Raw genomic sequence first — 14,488 nt, forward strand, 5'->3', positions numbered from 1 at the left:
AAACTCTTTACTCCATTCATTTTAATCTCAGTTTAATTTCAAACTCCCCTTTCCAAGGTGTGTGAGCACATATACATATACACACACATTTGTGACCTTCAAATTTCAGGACTTGTATCTCCTGATTTCCTGCATCATTATATATTAAAAAATTCAAAGTGGGCTCTTCAAGTATATATTTCTGTTAACTGACTTTAATGAATTTTGGATGTTTTCAAAATCTGCAATCTGATCATTGTGCCAACCCTGCATTGCAGAGAAGTCTTAGCGTGGGATTCCAGCTTGGCTCCTGCAAACAGAGTCACTACACACAGGATTTAATTGTATTTACTCGGAAGAGAGGAGGGGAGCTCTCTCCCACCTGGCAATCTGAAAAGCGAGTGTATATATATATATATATATATATATATATAGAAGCGACAGAGAGAGAAAGAGAGTAATATGTTATATATGTAATACTATGTACCATATTTTTTTTGTGTGTGTGTGTGTGTGTGTGTGTGTGTGTGTGTGTGTGTATACAGAGGCTGAGGACTCTCACCCACCACTTCACCCTGCACAGTGCAGCGCGGCCAGCCAACAAAACCGCGAAGTCGTCCAGGAGCGCCACTCTTGGCTCTACCCAGCTGCCGTCGCTCTCCAGAGCGCATGTGCGTAAAACAGAAGTGCATTCTCTTCAGCATGTGCGGACGTGAGGCGCCGGCCTCCGGGAAGAATCAAGTCCCACCTCTTCCCCCACTGCCGCCCAGAGGCCACCTGGCCTGGCCTCCTGGAGCGCCTCCTCCTGCACCTGAGGCGGCCGCCCAGAGCGCGCGTCCTTAGCCTCTGGCGGCTTTCCTGGCTCCAGCGCTGGGCCGACTCGGCCCACACCCCAGGTCCTCCAGCTGGATCCCCCTGCTGGCTTTTGATGCTCCTTGCCAGGCAGAAGACCCAAGGCAAGAAAACACGTGAGAGGTAGGCAGCCAAGGCACCAGCAGGGCAACTGGGTATGCTTGGAAACCAGTCAGGTTTGGATTTCAAACAGGCAGCTCCTGCAGAGTGCTGGGGGTGGGGGTTGGGTTAGGAAGTCTAGGAGAAAGGGGAGGAGGAGCGGGCCAGCAGTAGCCAGGACCCCGAGCACCAGGCAGAGGAGGAGTTCTTGGGGTGGGACAGGCCCTCCTACCACTTAGAGTGTCTTTTGTTGCATTTTGGAAACAGAGTACAAAATAAAGGAGACAGAAAGTAGAAGGGTTAAGAAGGAAGTGGAGAGTGAGTGAGTGTGTGTGTGTGGGGTGGGAAGGCGTGACCAGAAAGGGCCAGGGCATGAAGGAGAACCAGGGTTGTTGGGGAGGTGGCCCTTCCCAGTGCAAGTGCTGCCATTTGGGCCCGTGCCACAGCCACAGAGGCTGAATATGACATGCAGCACAGTGTCCCCCAGGTGGAGCTCCCTTGGAGCCAGGGGTGCACAACATGGGACAAGTCAACGCCATCCTTTATCCTGTGCTCTTGCTTTGTTCCCACAGGCAGCAGTGCTTCTGGGAAGACTCGGTGATGAATTGAAGCCCAGCTCCAGGCAGGGACTTGAGATCCTACAGACAACAGCTACCTGAAGTCAGTTAAGTGGCGGGAGACAAAGAGATGGTGGGCCAGACAACCCCAGCCTTCTGGGGAGGTGGAGAGTACTGCCATGGGAAGGCCACCTGGAGCTCACCTGCCAGGTAAGGACTGCATTGCCACTCATTGCTCAGCAAAGCCAGTGGCAGTAGTGGATGGATGGATGCCATGGTTTCTTGGTGTATCTCCTTGCTAATGTGGAAAATGTTTTCTGTGGTAGTAGGAAATATATTTGTTAGAGAAGTTAAAGAGGGAATTTTGGCTGGAACCAAAGGGGTTGTTCTGTGAACTTGGGGGTGGGGTGGGGCTTAAAACTGCAGAAGGTGATCAGGTGCAGAGGGAGTTGCAGCTCCTGGACTGTGGTTGGGAAATTCCTGCGTGCCATGCAAGGTCCTGTAATGGGATATGAATAAGGGGAGAGATGGCCAGGAGAGCTGAATCACCCCATCCAACTTACTTTCAGTTTGATTTCTCTCCCTCTGATGAGGGATCCAAGGCATGAAACATGAGGTCTACCTGAGCTGATAGACTGTGTGTGTGTGTGTGTGTGTGTGTGTACCTGTGTGTGCCCATCCATGCTTTCATGCACTCGAGTGCCGGGTGGGGCCCTTGTTTGTTCCATAGGGTGTTTATGACAGCATTTGAGTCAACCTCCTACAGGAGCCCCATGCTTGAATTACACATAAGCTATCCAAGAAATAAATGTTGGTCTTCCATTAAAGCAGTTGTAAGTACTTATGTAGTGTGTTGTATACACATCCAATCCATCAGTACAGGCTTAGCAGTGGTTGCTGAATTGTAATGGATCTCCTTTCTGGAACCCTTTTCTGGCCCAACCTCCTTAGAGCAGGGCTGATTTCTGCTTGATTTTAAAGTTAGAGACTTGGAGGGTGAAAACTGGAGTTGTACATTCTGTTTATCTTCCTGGCTAGGTGTGTGTTGGATTTGATCTTGATCTGCCTGCCCATGCATTTGTTTCACTCTTCTTATTACATGCAGGTTGAACATGAAGAGAATGCAGGGTTGGGTTTTCCATCCATGTGGACAGATACCAAGCATGCAAACCTTTGTTTATGTACAAGTGTTGTATGAACCTGTTGAAAATCTGTGAGGATATGTGCCCCATATCCCATGTCTTGGATTGTGTTTTCAGTGTGAATGGAAATATCCTGTTGGTAGAAGCATGTATTCATCAGAGCAATTGTATTGTTAACTCTGTGGATTATTTCTCTTTGTGATTATCACAGATCTTTCATTTCTTAGTTCTGTCAAGACAACCTACTTCCTGCCCCGTTTTAGCCTTTCTTCAGGGTTGGTATTTGAAAAAAATGTAATCGTGGCTTATAATTATGTAATCCAAATAGTTATAGATTGTGAGATCATTATATTTCATGAATCACCCTCACTAATGCCTGTGTTTTAACCATTTCTCATATATTTGCTTCAGAGAGAGGTTGTGCACGAGGATGTACTTTTCAGAAGGGGGGATGTGGAACCTAGAAGAAACACATACATATAGACATAATTGTTGTGGCCACATATAAATAAATGAGTACTTTCTGTTTCAGATACCATGGGATAGATGTGTTGTTGTGTGCACCCATTTGTAATGGAAGCCAGTATTGTAAGATGCATGGAACATGCTTCCCTTCCAGTGTGTATTCCAACACACGTGGTTCCCATCCCATTCTTCTGAAACTAAATAGCCTTTCCTTTGTTTTCTTTATATGATTTGCCCCAATTAGCTGAATGTTCAACTAGTGATTGTTGTTTTTTGTAATTAGTGATTGTGGAGCTATAAGGCATACCGTTTTTGAAGGAATTTCTATATGAATATGTAACTTTTATCTTACTCATTGAAAAATAATTATGTCATAGGTCTGATTTAGATGGTTTATGTAGGCTGGATGCTATGAGCTTCAGTATAACATGAGAATAGGTAAATATTGATGATGAAATTCTGTTTTTTTTCAGTATTATTGGATAATAATTCAAAGGGCTTGATATTTGGAAGGGATTTTGTAATGAAAATAGATTTAAATAAGTTTTGGCATGGAAAATTAAGGCAAACGATTTGTGGGGAACAGGAACCTGTGGATTTGGTATCATTTAGAGAAAGAATTGTTGTAATAAGAATAGTTTTGTATTAAGCCCACATTAAAATTTATTTAGAAAATGTTTTAAAGAGTAGAAAAATATGTGAATATGCATTATCGTTTTTCTTCCTGGGGCAGGGGAATACCAAAGTATTAGTTTATTCCTTAAGATTATTTATGAGTACCATAAGCATTCTTTAGATTGTTACTTTCCTATTTCTTCCTTATTAATAATAATGATTATTTTATTACAGAAAACTTTTAAAGCTAGAGTGAGCAAATACATGAACTTCTTTTAATCATACTCTAGCTTTTAATTATAGTCAACCTGATGAAATTTAACATGGAAAAACAATGTGAAATTATCAGAACTAGAATTTTGTATCCATCCTAATAAGCACCAAATTAAAGGAGATGATTAAAAGTAAATTTCCTTATGTGTTTGTGCATTAAATTTAATTTTCCACTTTTTTACCTAAAATACCTTGTCATTTCTTGAGCCAGCATGGTTTTCTTCCCAAATAATACTGTTACCTTTGGTGAATTTACTAACTCACTCTGAAATGGCCTAGACATAGTGTAACTTTTGAGAGGCTGTCTTGTTTGTAGTGCAGGAAGTTTATGTGGAAAGCACCTGTGGAGTAATGCCACTTCAAATGAGAGATGAATGTACTGTATATCATTTGGAAGATGGGGACTTTGCTTAGTCTGCAAAGATGCATCTATCCCTCAGTTACAGAGTCTGGTTTTATATAATCACATAGATTATCCTCCAAATGTTTTTTTAACGAATGCATGAGTAATTGGAAATGTTTTCTTTCATATAGTGTGTTTGTGAACTTAAATTAGACTTTCCTTAGAGAAGAAGATTTAATAAGGCATATATGGCTCCAATAAAATTGTAACTGAATTCTTCTCCCAGGTTTATTTTAAATATTAATCAATATAGTAAGGTAGCCTGATGATGGTTGAATTTGAAGTATGCTGTTTTCCTAGATATGGTATTTGCTAAGTGCTCCATGGAACTTATCTATAAAGTTCTTGTGTTCTGGTAGAAGGCCTGTCATAGTTTTTAGCTTTATGGAACTTCAGAGTAGAATTTCAACCTCAGAGGAAAGTTTTGATTTTATAAAAAGTTCATCTAATGAATTTATCAAAGGACAAAGTGTGTCAGGTGGTTATTTTCTGGTGTCTAACAGGCTCTACCTTGTCCTTCCATTGTTCAGATCGAATGCAAAGTTGATTGCTCATCACAAATATGTTGTCAACTGCCCCTGGAGAGGCTGGGAGGTGCAAAGGTACCCCTTTCCAGTAGGATTTCCACTCTGGAGTACTTCATTAGACAGTTACATTCATCTTGAAACCAAAAATAGACACTGTTTCATTATAGTGAATCTTTTGAAAATGTTGAATCAACACTTGCCTTATATAAAGACAAGCATTTATTTCTGCAGTATCTATTCAATATGGAAATGATGGTGGTTGCCCTTCCATATTTTGGGATAGTTTTGAGAATCAAATGCAAATGGTGCCTTTTGAACAAATTCAGTGACCCTGTGAAATGTAGTGCTTGATTGGGACTCAGACCCCCTCAGGACTGCCTTGTGGAACAGGGTGCCAGCATGGAGGTGCCCTCTGGCTCATTGCTTTGAAGATGGGTGTTTCTTTCTGTCCAAAAGTTTTGGGAGTATGTAGATTCTTCAGCTACTGGCAGGCTGTCCCTTGGGTTGGATGTTTGTATTCTTCCACCTATGGAACTTTGTGCTCCTACCCTCCTGAGGCCTGAACTCTGCTTGACTTGCATCTTCTTATATCTCCTCTGCTGCAGCCTGTCCCTGGGCCTACTGGTGATGACAGAAGCCCACACAGGGAAACTTCTGTGCCACCACCATCTTTTCACCAATTGTTCTTGCTCCTCTGAAGCCAACACCTATAAAAACATTGAGAAAACCAGTGGTGGAAAAAAGAAGTTTGAAAAACAGAAGCTGGCAGATAGCAGTGTGAGCTCTGAACCCCACCTTCCCACCTTGCTCTGCATGAGCTCCAGTTCCTAGTCAACCTGAGTTGGATTTGCCTGAGTAACCCTAGTAAATTCTAGTAATTTCTTGGTCCTCTTTTTGTGTTTGCTATTTCATAGGACTAGGCTTATCTTGTGTTTTCCTTTTTTTTTATTGTAAAAAAATGGGATACATGTTGTTTCTCTATTTGTACATGGAGTCAAGGCATACCATTTGTGTAATCATAAATTTACATAGGGTAATGTTGTTTGATTCATTCTGTTATTTTTTTTCCTTCCCCCCCACCCCTCCCACCCCTCTTTTCCCTCTATACAGTCCTTCATTCCTCCATTCTTACCACCCTCCTTATCCCTAACCCTAAACCTAACCCTAACCCTAACGCTAACCCCTCCTACCCCCATTATATGTCCTCATCTGCTTATCAGCGAGATCATTAGTCCTTTAGTTTTTTGAGATTGACTTATCTCACTTAGCATGATATTCTCCAATTTCATCCATTTGCCTGCAAATGCCATAATTTTATCATTCTTCATGGTGGATTAATATTCCATTGTATATAAATGCCACAGTTTCTTTATCCATTCATCAACTGAAGGGCATCTAGGTTGGTTCCACAATCTGGCTATGGTGAATTGAGCAGCAGTGAACATTGATGTGACTGTATCTCTGTTGTATACTGATTTTAAGTCCTTTGGGTATAGGCCAAGGAGTGGGATAGCTGGGTCAAATGATGGTTCCATTCCAAACTTTCTGAGGAATCTCCATACTGCTTTCCAATTCACAATTTTAGTATTGGACTCAACGTTTTGCCTGGAAAAACTTTTAGCAGTGACCTTGATAGTCAACCTTGCTCTTGCCAAGAACTTTCCAGGATCAAAATTCCATTCTCTTATCCTCCGTGTCTGCTTCAACCCCACTGTGGACAAATCTCAGGACCTAAGGCCTGGTCACACTCCTGACAGTGTATTGTTTCAGTCTGGAGTCTTGTGCTGTCAAGTTCCACTTGACAAAATCTTGTCTGTCCTTGTTGGCAGGATCAAATTTCCATCCTCCATACCCCACCAGGTCACTCTAAATTCAGTTGCTGACTATCCAGTAGTGAATTAATCCTTCCCTCATTAGGTTGTTTTTTCTGGCCCAGACCCAATCTATTTCCTGTGCCCACTGTTCACTTGAAATCTGGCACACAGCTGAGCCATGACATTTTACCTTCAGTCACCAACATGCCACAGGAGCTTCTGCTAGCATAGGCGTGTCCTCCAACCACTGCTGTTTTGGTAAATTCAGATGAGTTGAAACAAATATATTCAACCTGTTTCATGGAGGGTCTACAGAAGGAGTGAATCCTAGGTCTTTATGTATAGAACCCTGTATTTCTGCTGGTGAAATGTCCTAAAACTCTGCTGCTGAGTTTCATTTATCACACAGAGCTATGGCCCTGGAAACCATTCACTTGTCACTCATCATTGTGGAGTACATCCCTCCCACTGGAATTACCCTTGGGATCTGGACTAGAAAGAAAACAGGTTACTGAGTCAATTCTTGCCCATGATCATTTGAAGTTCCATCAATCTAGCACTCACTGCTAGGAGAACCCCATCTAGTGGTAATTTACAAATTTAGAATTCATGTAAATTTCAAATGTTATTTGGTTCTTTTTTTTTGTTGTTGTAGCAATGATACAGTTTATTTCAACAACTAAACCAAAATTAACAACTTCTTTCTTTGAAAAAAATCTGAATTCTGTACATGCAGGGTTGGTTTAACTGACCATAATGTATTTTAGCAAAAAAAAAATTGTTATAACACATCTTATAAAGATTTCTATATACAGAGTAGATGCTAAATAATTTTGCTGAATGATCAGATATTTAGAAAAATCTAAACATAGTTGTAAAACAGAGTTAAGCCCATAAATTAAGAATATCGTGAATTTACTTAACTATACAAAAGAATCATTCTCCAATCTTCCATTTTTACATATATTTCCTTTTACAAAATTCAATGATTAAATCCTTTCCTAAGACCTCAAGAATATCAGATTATTCTTCAAACCTACAGCAGTTTACAAAGGAACAGACCATTTAAAGGTAAATAGTGAGAAAAATAGAACCTTCTGTGCCATTCCTCCAGATTCTGCTCTGAGTTGGCCACCCATTCACTCAACCTGGTTCGAAATCTTGATACCTAATTATAGGCTTGATTTGGCTTTCATGCAGCCCATCAGCATTCATGATATTTAACTCTTCACTTAAGCTGTACAAAGGAAATCTGGAAGTCTATGACAGTAATGTTATCATACTTAAATGTAAAATGCAAAATTCTGAATATTAAATAACTTATTTTTTAAATATATATAATATTTTTTCAGTACTTTCTCCATGAACAAATGAAAAAAATGCCAAAAGAAGCAGAATAATCTGGATATTCCAAAATGAAATGACTATAAAATTTTCATTTAACAAGATATTGTTAAGGTCAGCTTATATTGTGTAAATAATTGTTAATTACTGTATGTAACTGGACAGCAAAACCCAGCCCTGTCTGAAAGCACTGGATCAAATTGTCTTCCTAAGTCCTTCCAGGCCATGATTCTTCATGCAATGAGAGGTTATAGGGTCTTTAAATAGGGGAGAGTTTTAAAATTCTGCATCCAAGGTGAAGACGTTATCTGTGGTTTCTGCCATAACTGCAAAACGCTGATACTCTGAAACTCGTTTCTCAAAGAAGTTTGTTTTCCCTTCTAAAGAAATGTTTTCCATAAAATCAAAGGGATTTTCTGCATGAAAAATCTTTGAGAATCCAAGTTCCACAAGTAATCTGTCAGCTACAAACTCAATATACTGTTTCATCAAAACACAGTTCATTCCAATGAGGCCAACTGGCAAGGCTTCTGTTAAAAACTCCTGCTCAATTTTGACAGCATTAACAATGATCTCCCTCACCCTTTCTTCTGAAGGCTTATTTACTAAGTATTGAAACATTAGGCAAGCAAAGTCACAGTGAAGTCCTTCATCTCTGCTGATCAGTTCATTGGAAAACGTGAGTCCAGGCATGAGACCTCTCTTCTTTAGCCAGAATATAGCAGCAAAAGATCCTGAGAAGAAAATTCCTTCCACAGCAGCAAAGGCCACCACTCTTTCCCCAAAAGTAGACTTTCTATCTGCTATCCATCGCAGGGTCCAATCTGCTTTTTTCTTAACATATGGCATTGTTTCAATTGCATTAAATAAAAATTCCCTTTTCTTGGGATCTCTGATGTAAGTATCTATAAGCAAACTGTACATCTCTGAGTGAACATTCTCGATGAGAATTTGAAAACCATAGAAACAGCGAGCCTCTGGAAACTGCACCTCCTGACTAAAGCGCTCCACCAAATTTTCATTTACAATTCCATCACTGGCTGCAAAAAAGGCTAAGATGTGAGAGATAAAATACTTCTCATCTGATTTAAGCTTGTTCCAGTGAGGGAGATCCTTTGATAAGTCAACCTCTTCTGCTGTCCAGAAGGATGCCTGTGCCTGTTTATACATTTTCCAAATATCAGGGTACTGGATGGGAAAGATGACAAATCGGCGAGAACTCTTTCTTAGGAGTGGCTCTTCATTAGACTTCACTTCCATTTCATTGGTATCTGAAGATAACCTCTCATCCTGCTCGGGCCTGGCTGCTTCCGGCCTTTCCGGGTCGCCCATCGCGCAGACTCAGCCAGAGCTGCCGGAGCGCGGCAGGCCAGCACCCAACTAGGACAGGCTACAGCTGGCCCGCGGGTCGGCCGAACCCGCCCCTCTACGCTGACTCGGGACTCTGAGCCTGGTTCTTTGATTCATATTAATGATAGTGTTGATTCCCGTGTGTGTGTACACACACATATATATGCATATCCATTGTAAAGGGTGGTTGAATGCAGTAACTTCTGTGGTTTTCCACTTTCTCTGAGCAGGATGGTCTATAGCACTTTTGTTATGTGCAGGTCCCTAAAAGTGTTGACATGGGACAGAAGTGTTAATATATGGTGTCCTTCCTTCTTTGCCTGTAATTCCCACATGTGCCCTAAAGCATGACACATGTGAGGTCTTTTGTGAAGAGAGCCTACAGAAAACTGGCATGGTTGTGGTGCTTCCTTGCATGAAACCCTTCCTTCTTTTCACCCTACCCCCATGTCTATGCCATCTCACAGGGACCAGCCACCCTTTCCAGCCTTCCCAAGTACAGCAACCACTCTGCTTTTCCTGAAGTACGTCATTTTCAATCACTTGTTTTATTCGATCTAGAAACTGATGACCCATCTGAGTGGGCAGGTAAGAGCCACATTTCCCTCTGAATGCATATGCTGCCTCCTCTCTTTAAAATTAAATGTGACCTCATGGTAATATTTATATTGATTTTCTCGAAAGTTGAGTTTATGGTAGAATATGATAAGTACACTTGAATAAATACTTCTTAGAGTCGAATGTGTCAATTCATTCATCTGATCCCTCTGCACTTATCACTTGGATGTATATCTTTGTCATAACGGTTTCTTGCCATGTGCCAGGCACTCTGGATGCTGGCTTGGATGCATAGGAAAGGGGAATCCAGGGCTCTGCCTTCCAAGGACATGCAATCGGCCTGAGGTGGGAGCAGCTCAATACATCTCAGACTTAGAAGGGAATGATAGATATCATATTAACACTCTAGGGCTTAAAACAACAGAAGTTATTTATAATTCTGGAACCAGAGGTTTGAGATCAAGGTGGTACCAGTGGGACCATATTTCTTCCTAGACTCTTGCAGAGGAGGTGGGGAGGAGAGAAAAATCCCTCCTCACTTTGGTCAGGTTTTTGTGGCTGTCTGCATTCCTTTATTTTTGAGATAGGGTCTTATCTATTGCACATGCAAACCTTGCACTCGGAATCCTCTTGCCTCAGCCTCCCAGGTAGCATTCCTTTTCTGTGACCACCTCCTTCTCTCTACCTGTGTGGTCATGCTGCCTCCTCTTTGTGTGTCATCTTTGAGACATGTGATGACATCAAAATTCCAGGATAGGCTTTGTCTCTAAAGACTCACTTGACCACATGTGTTGCCATGTGTGGCAGCCGTGGACTCTGGGCTTTGGGAGGTGGTCATGTCCTTTGTCAGACCTCTATTTAGACACTTAGAGATGTCATTAATGAACAAGTTCTATATTGCTAGTTTATCAGTGTCCTTTAAAATGTATGGTATGTTTTGAGAAGTTAATACTCACATGGAAGCTCATTCCATTTTTAGAGTAGTGAAGAGCAGACCTTCTCTGTACTGAGCCAAAAATGTAATTTTTACTCACTGTCCTAAGCCAAAAATGTAATTTTTACTCACTTTGGTTTTTTTCTAATTCTCAGAGTCAGGATGAGACAACTTCTCAACTTTCTTACAACACACACACACACACACACACACACACACACACATATAAAAAACCTTTACATTTTGATAGTGTAAAGGTGATTCAGACAACAGGTTTGTGGAATTTTATCTGTTTTAAAAGAAAGGTTATCCTATAATTTCCTGTCAATGCACTATCTAAAAGCCTTAACATTTTACATTTTTAATGAACATGACCTAAGTCAATATAAGGACCAGAGGAAGGTATATGGAGATATTGTTGACTAAAAATTACTGCCTTGTTCATCTGATGTGTTTTCTTTACTCTCTCTTTAAAATATTACTTTTTGTATGTTAGGAGCAGAATGATTTCTATTGTTAATATTTTACATTATCTGTATTCAAGATCCTTTTATGTTCAAAAAAAGTATCTATTTTGTTTACATATGACCTCAGTTGAAACACAAATGCCCTGTACCTTCTAAAAAAAAGTGATTCAGCTTGATTGTATGTGCACTTTCAGAGTTTCATATTCATTCTTAACATTTTTGGTTACATTCAGGGAAGAGTATTCCTGCCTCCTTAATCCCACTGTTCTCCAACGCTGAACCCTTGACATCGGGCTTCCATATAGTGCTCAAAGGAACTACTCTTGGAAGTGACCTGTAACCTGAATCACAGAATCAGTAGCCCATTCTTGCCTGCCCCTTTAATCTCCTGGGAATTCTCTCAACTCCCTTCATTTCTGGAACATCCTGTCTCTGAAGTCTCTTCTCTCCTTTCTTCCTCTTCTCCAGCTTCCCACTCCCATCTCTTGTCTGGTGTGGTGCTGCCAATGCTTCCCTCTTGGATGACCCTCCCCTGCACTCTGCCTCTCCTTTTATAATTTTATTCATTTTCATGGGTTTACACACCCTTTCACTGTGAGTCACATGCATTTCCTCTTCTCCAAACCTCACTTGGCTTTAGAAGGAACATTGCCCTCTGTTCACTGAATAGAGCAGCTTCCCTTGCCCTTTCCTCATCCTGCTCCTCTCCAGTGGTTCCCATTTCTATGAATAGCAAGACCATCCAACATTTCTGAGTAAATTTGATTTACTTCCTTCCTTGACCTCCCACATTTATCCAGTCACCAAATTCTAATATTTAACCAAAAAATATCTCACCCTCCTGGCTACTTTCCTTCCCTGCTAACAATACCTTAATTTAATACCTTCCCCAACTTTAATGTACATTCAAATACATAAGAACCCTAGTAGGATGCAGACTGAGTCATGAGGTCTGGGTGGAGTCTGGGAATCTGCATTTCTAATGAGCTTCCAGTAGATGTTAAGATCACATTAAGAAGAAAGGTCTCAACTTGTACCTTTTTACCTTTCTCTTTATCTTGGAGTTTCCCAGATGATCTCTTTGACTATAGTCTTGTCTAACTCTCACTAAAGTCAAATCTGATCATTTTTGTCCTATTCTCAAAACCCACTTTTGACATCCCCTTCCACTATCCCTCGAATAATGGAACTTAATGCCTTGCATCAACTTCAGTGTGTTCCCTGGCTTGATTTACATTTTAAATTCGGACTAAATCTCAAGGTGGCCTTCATTTAACTCTCAGGCTTGCTGTACCTTCTGCCCTATCACGGTGCTGCTGGGGATGCCCTTCCTTTCACACTTTTGGGGATCCACATTTTAGTAGTTTTTCAAGGACTGCTTGAAATGACATTTCTCTCTAAGGTTTCATCTTGCAGGACTTTATCAGAATCTCAGTTTTATCAGTGGTCACATTCATGCTTGTTTTGTGTGTGTACATGCATAAATTATTTCAGCTGTCAGGCTATGAATTTCTTTTTAAAATATGTTTTAGTTGTAGATGGACATAATATCTGTTTTTGTTTTTATGTGATGCTGAGGATTAAATCTAGGGCTTCACATGTGCTAGGTATGCGCTCTAACACTGAATCACAATTCCAGCTTGTTGTGAGTTTAAAAATACCATATTGCATTTGCTGTTGATTGCTCTCGAGTCAAAGCATAGGCATTCTCCTAAATGATAAATCTGCACATTGATATATAAAATATGTAAATAAAGCCTTTATCCTGCTTGTCACATTATAAAAGTAATGTATCCTCTTTCAAAAATTCAAATATTACATAAGTGTATATTTTTAAAAGTAGAAGTCCAACACTCAGTGCTCCAACTGTGGTTAGCAATCTGATGCATAATCCTCATATATTTTCCTATATTGCTATCGATTGGATATAGAATATCACCCAAAGTCCTGTGTGCTAAAGGCTTGATACACAGCAGTGGTGCTAATAGGAGGTGACGGAACCTTTAGGAGGTGGAGCTGTGGTGGGAGATGTTTAGGTCATTGGGGTAGTGACCTCAGAAGGGATTATAGGAACCAGGTCTTTTCCTTCCTCTCTTTGCTCTGTGGTCTTGAGGTGATGGTTTTGCTCTTACTTGTGCTTTTACCATGATGTTCTGCCTCACTGCAGACTCAAAACAAAAGGGACAAAAATCAGTCATATACTGAAATACCCTAAATTGTGAGCAAAACAAACCTTTTCACTTTATAAAGTTGATTTATCTCAGGTGTTTGTGATAGTGACAGAATGCTAACACATGTACATCATATTTACTATTTACAAACCTGGGATAATAATAGAGTTATGAATCTTACCTTTAAATATAAATCTATGTTCCTATATTTAAATATACAGTTCATTCCAAACTGTGACTGATTTAACTGCATAAAAATCCAATTAAAATGGTCTAGAAATACAAAAATATTTGCTTTGTATTTCTTACCAGTTAGACATTTCTTTATTTAGTAGTTTCTCTGCTCTTGGCATTGTATCAGACGTTGTGGATTTTTAACAGTAAGACATAGATACTGGCTGGAAGATCAAAGCTAGTCTTAGATAATTTCAGGGTATTGCTTAGTGATGGATTAATGGAGAAATATTGATCATTCATCTTTTGTGCCAGATTAAAAATATGTTTGATGACAATACATTTTCTGATTGCTGGATTTTATGTTGAAATATAAACTTTCACTATCCTTTCATCTGTAAAGAACAAGTAGCATATTTTGGATTCTGAACAGTGTTAACATTCATCTGTTTATCTAAAAAATATGTATATGTACATTACCTTTTGTTCCATAAATGAACATAAACAGAATAAAAAGAATGGTTATAAAATATATTTAATAAAATACATTTAGAAAACTACGATTTAGGAAGGAATATGAAAAATAAGAATAAATCATCATGTGAGCTGCAAATTAGACTGATGAGTGAGTACAATCTAAGGCATTGGTTGAAAATAAAATCTTGGTACAACTCCAAATCAGTATGTATTCAACCATTTTGGAAGGATCTCTTGAGTCCACAAGTTCAAGACCAGCCTAGACAACATAGTACAAGCTCATCTAA

General features: G+C 40.0%; 1 protein-coding gene across 1 annotated transcript; it reads right to left on the reverse strand.

Moving 5' to 3' along the window:
* Window positions 1-7,706: 7,706 nt before the first annotated feature.
* Window positions 7,707-9,402, reverse strand: LOC124974426 (ribonucleoside-diphosphate reductase subunit M2 B-like). The gene has a single exon (XM_047537700.1). It carries the CDS (start codon window positions 9,400-9,402, stop codon window positions 8,347-8,349), a length of 1,056 nt encoding a protein of 351 aa, XP_047393656.1. The 3' UTR covers window positions 7,707-8,346.
* Window positions 9,403-14,488: the final 5,086 nt, after the last annotated feature.

The sequence above is a fragment of the Sciurus carolinensis genome, unplaced genomic scaffold (assembly GCF_902686445.1).
Source record: "Sciurus carolinensis unplaced genomic scaffold, mSciCar1.2, whole genome shotgun sequence".
Taxonomy (NCBI): domain Eukaryota; kingdom Metazoa; phylum Chordata; class Mammalia; order Rodentia; family Sciuridae; genus Sciurus; species Sciurus carolinensis.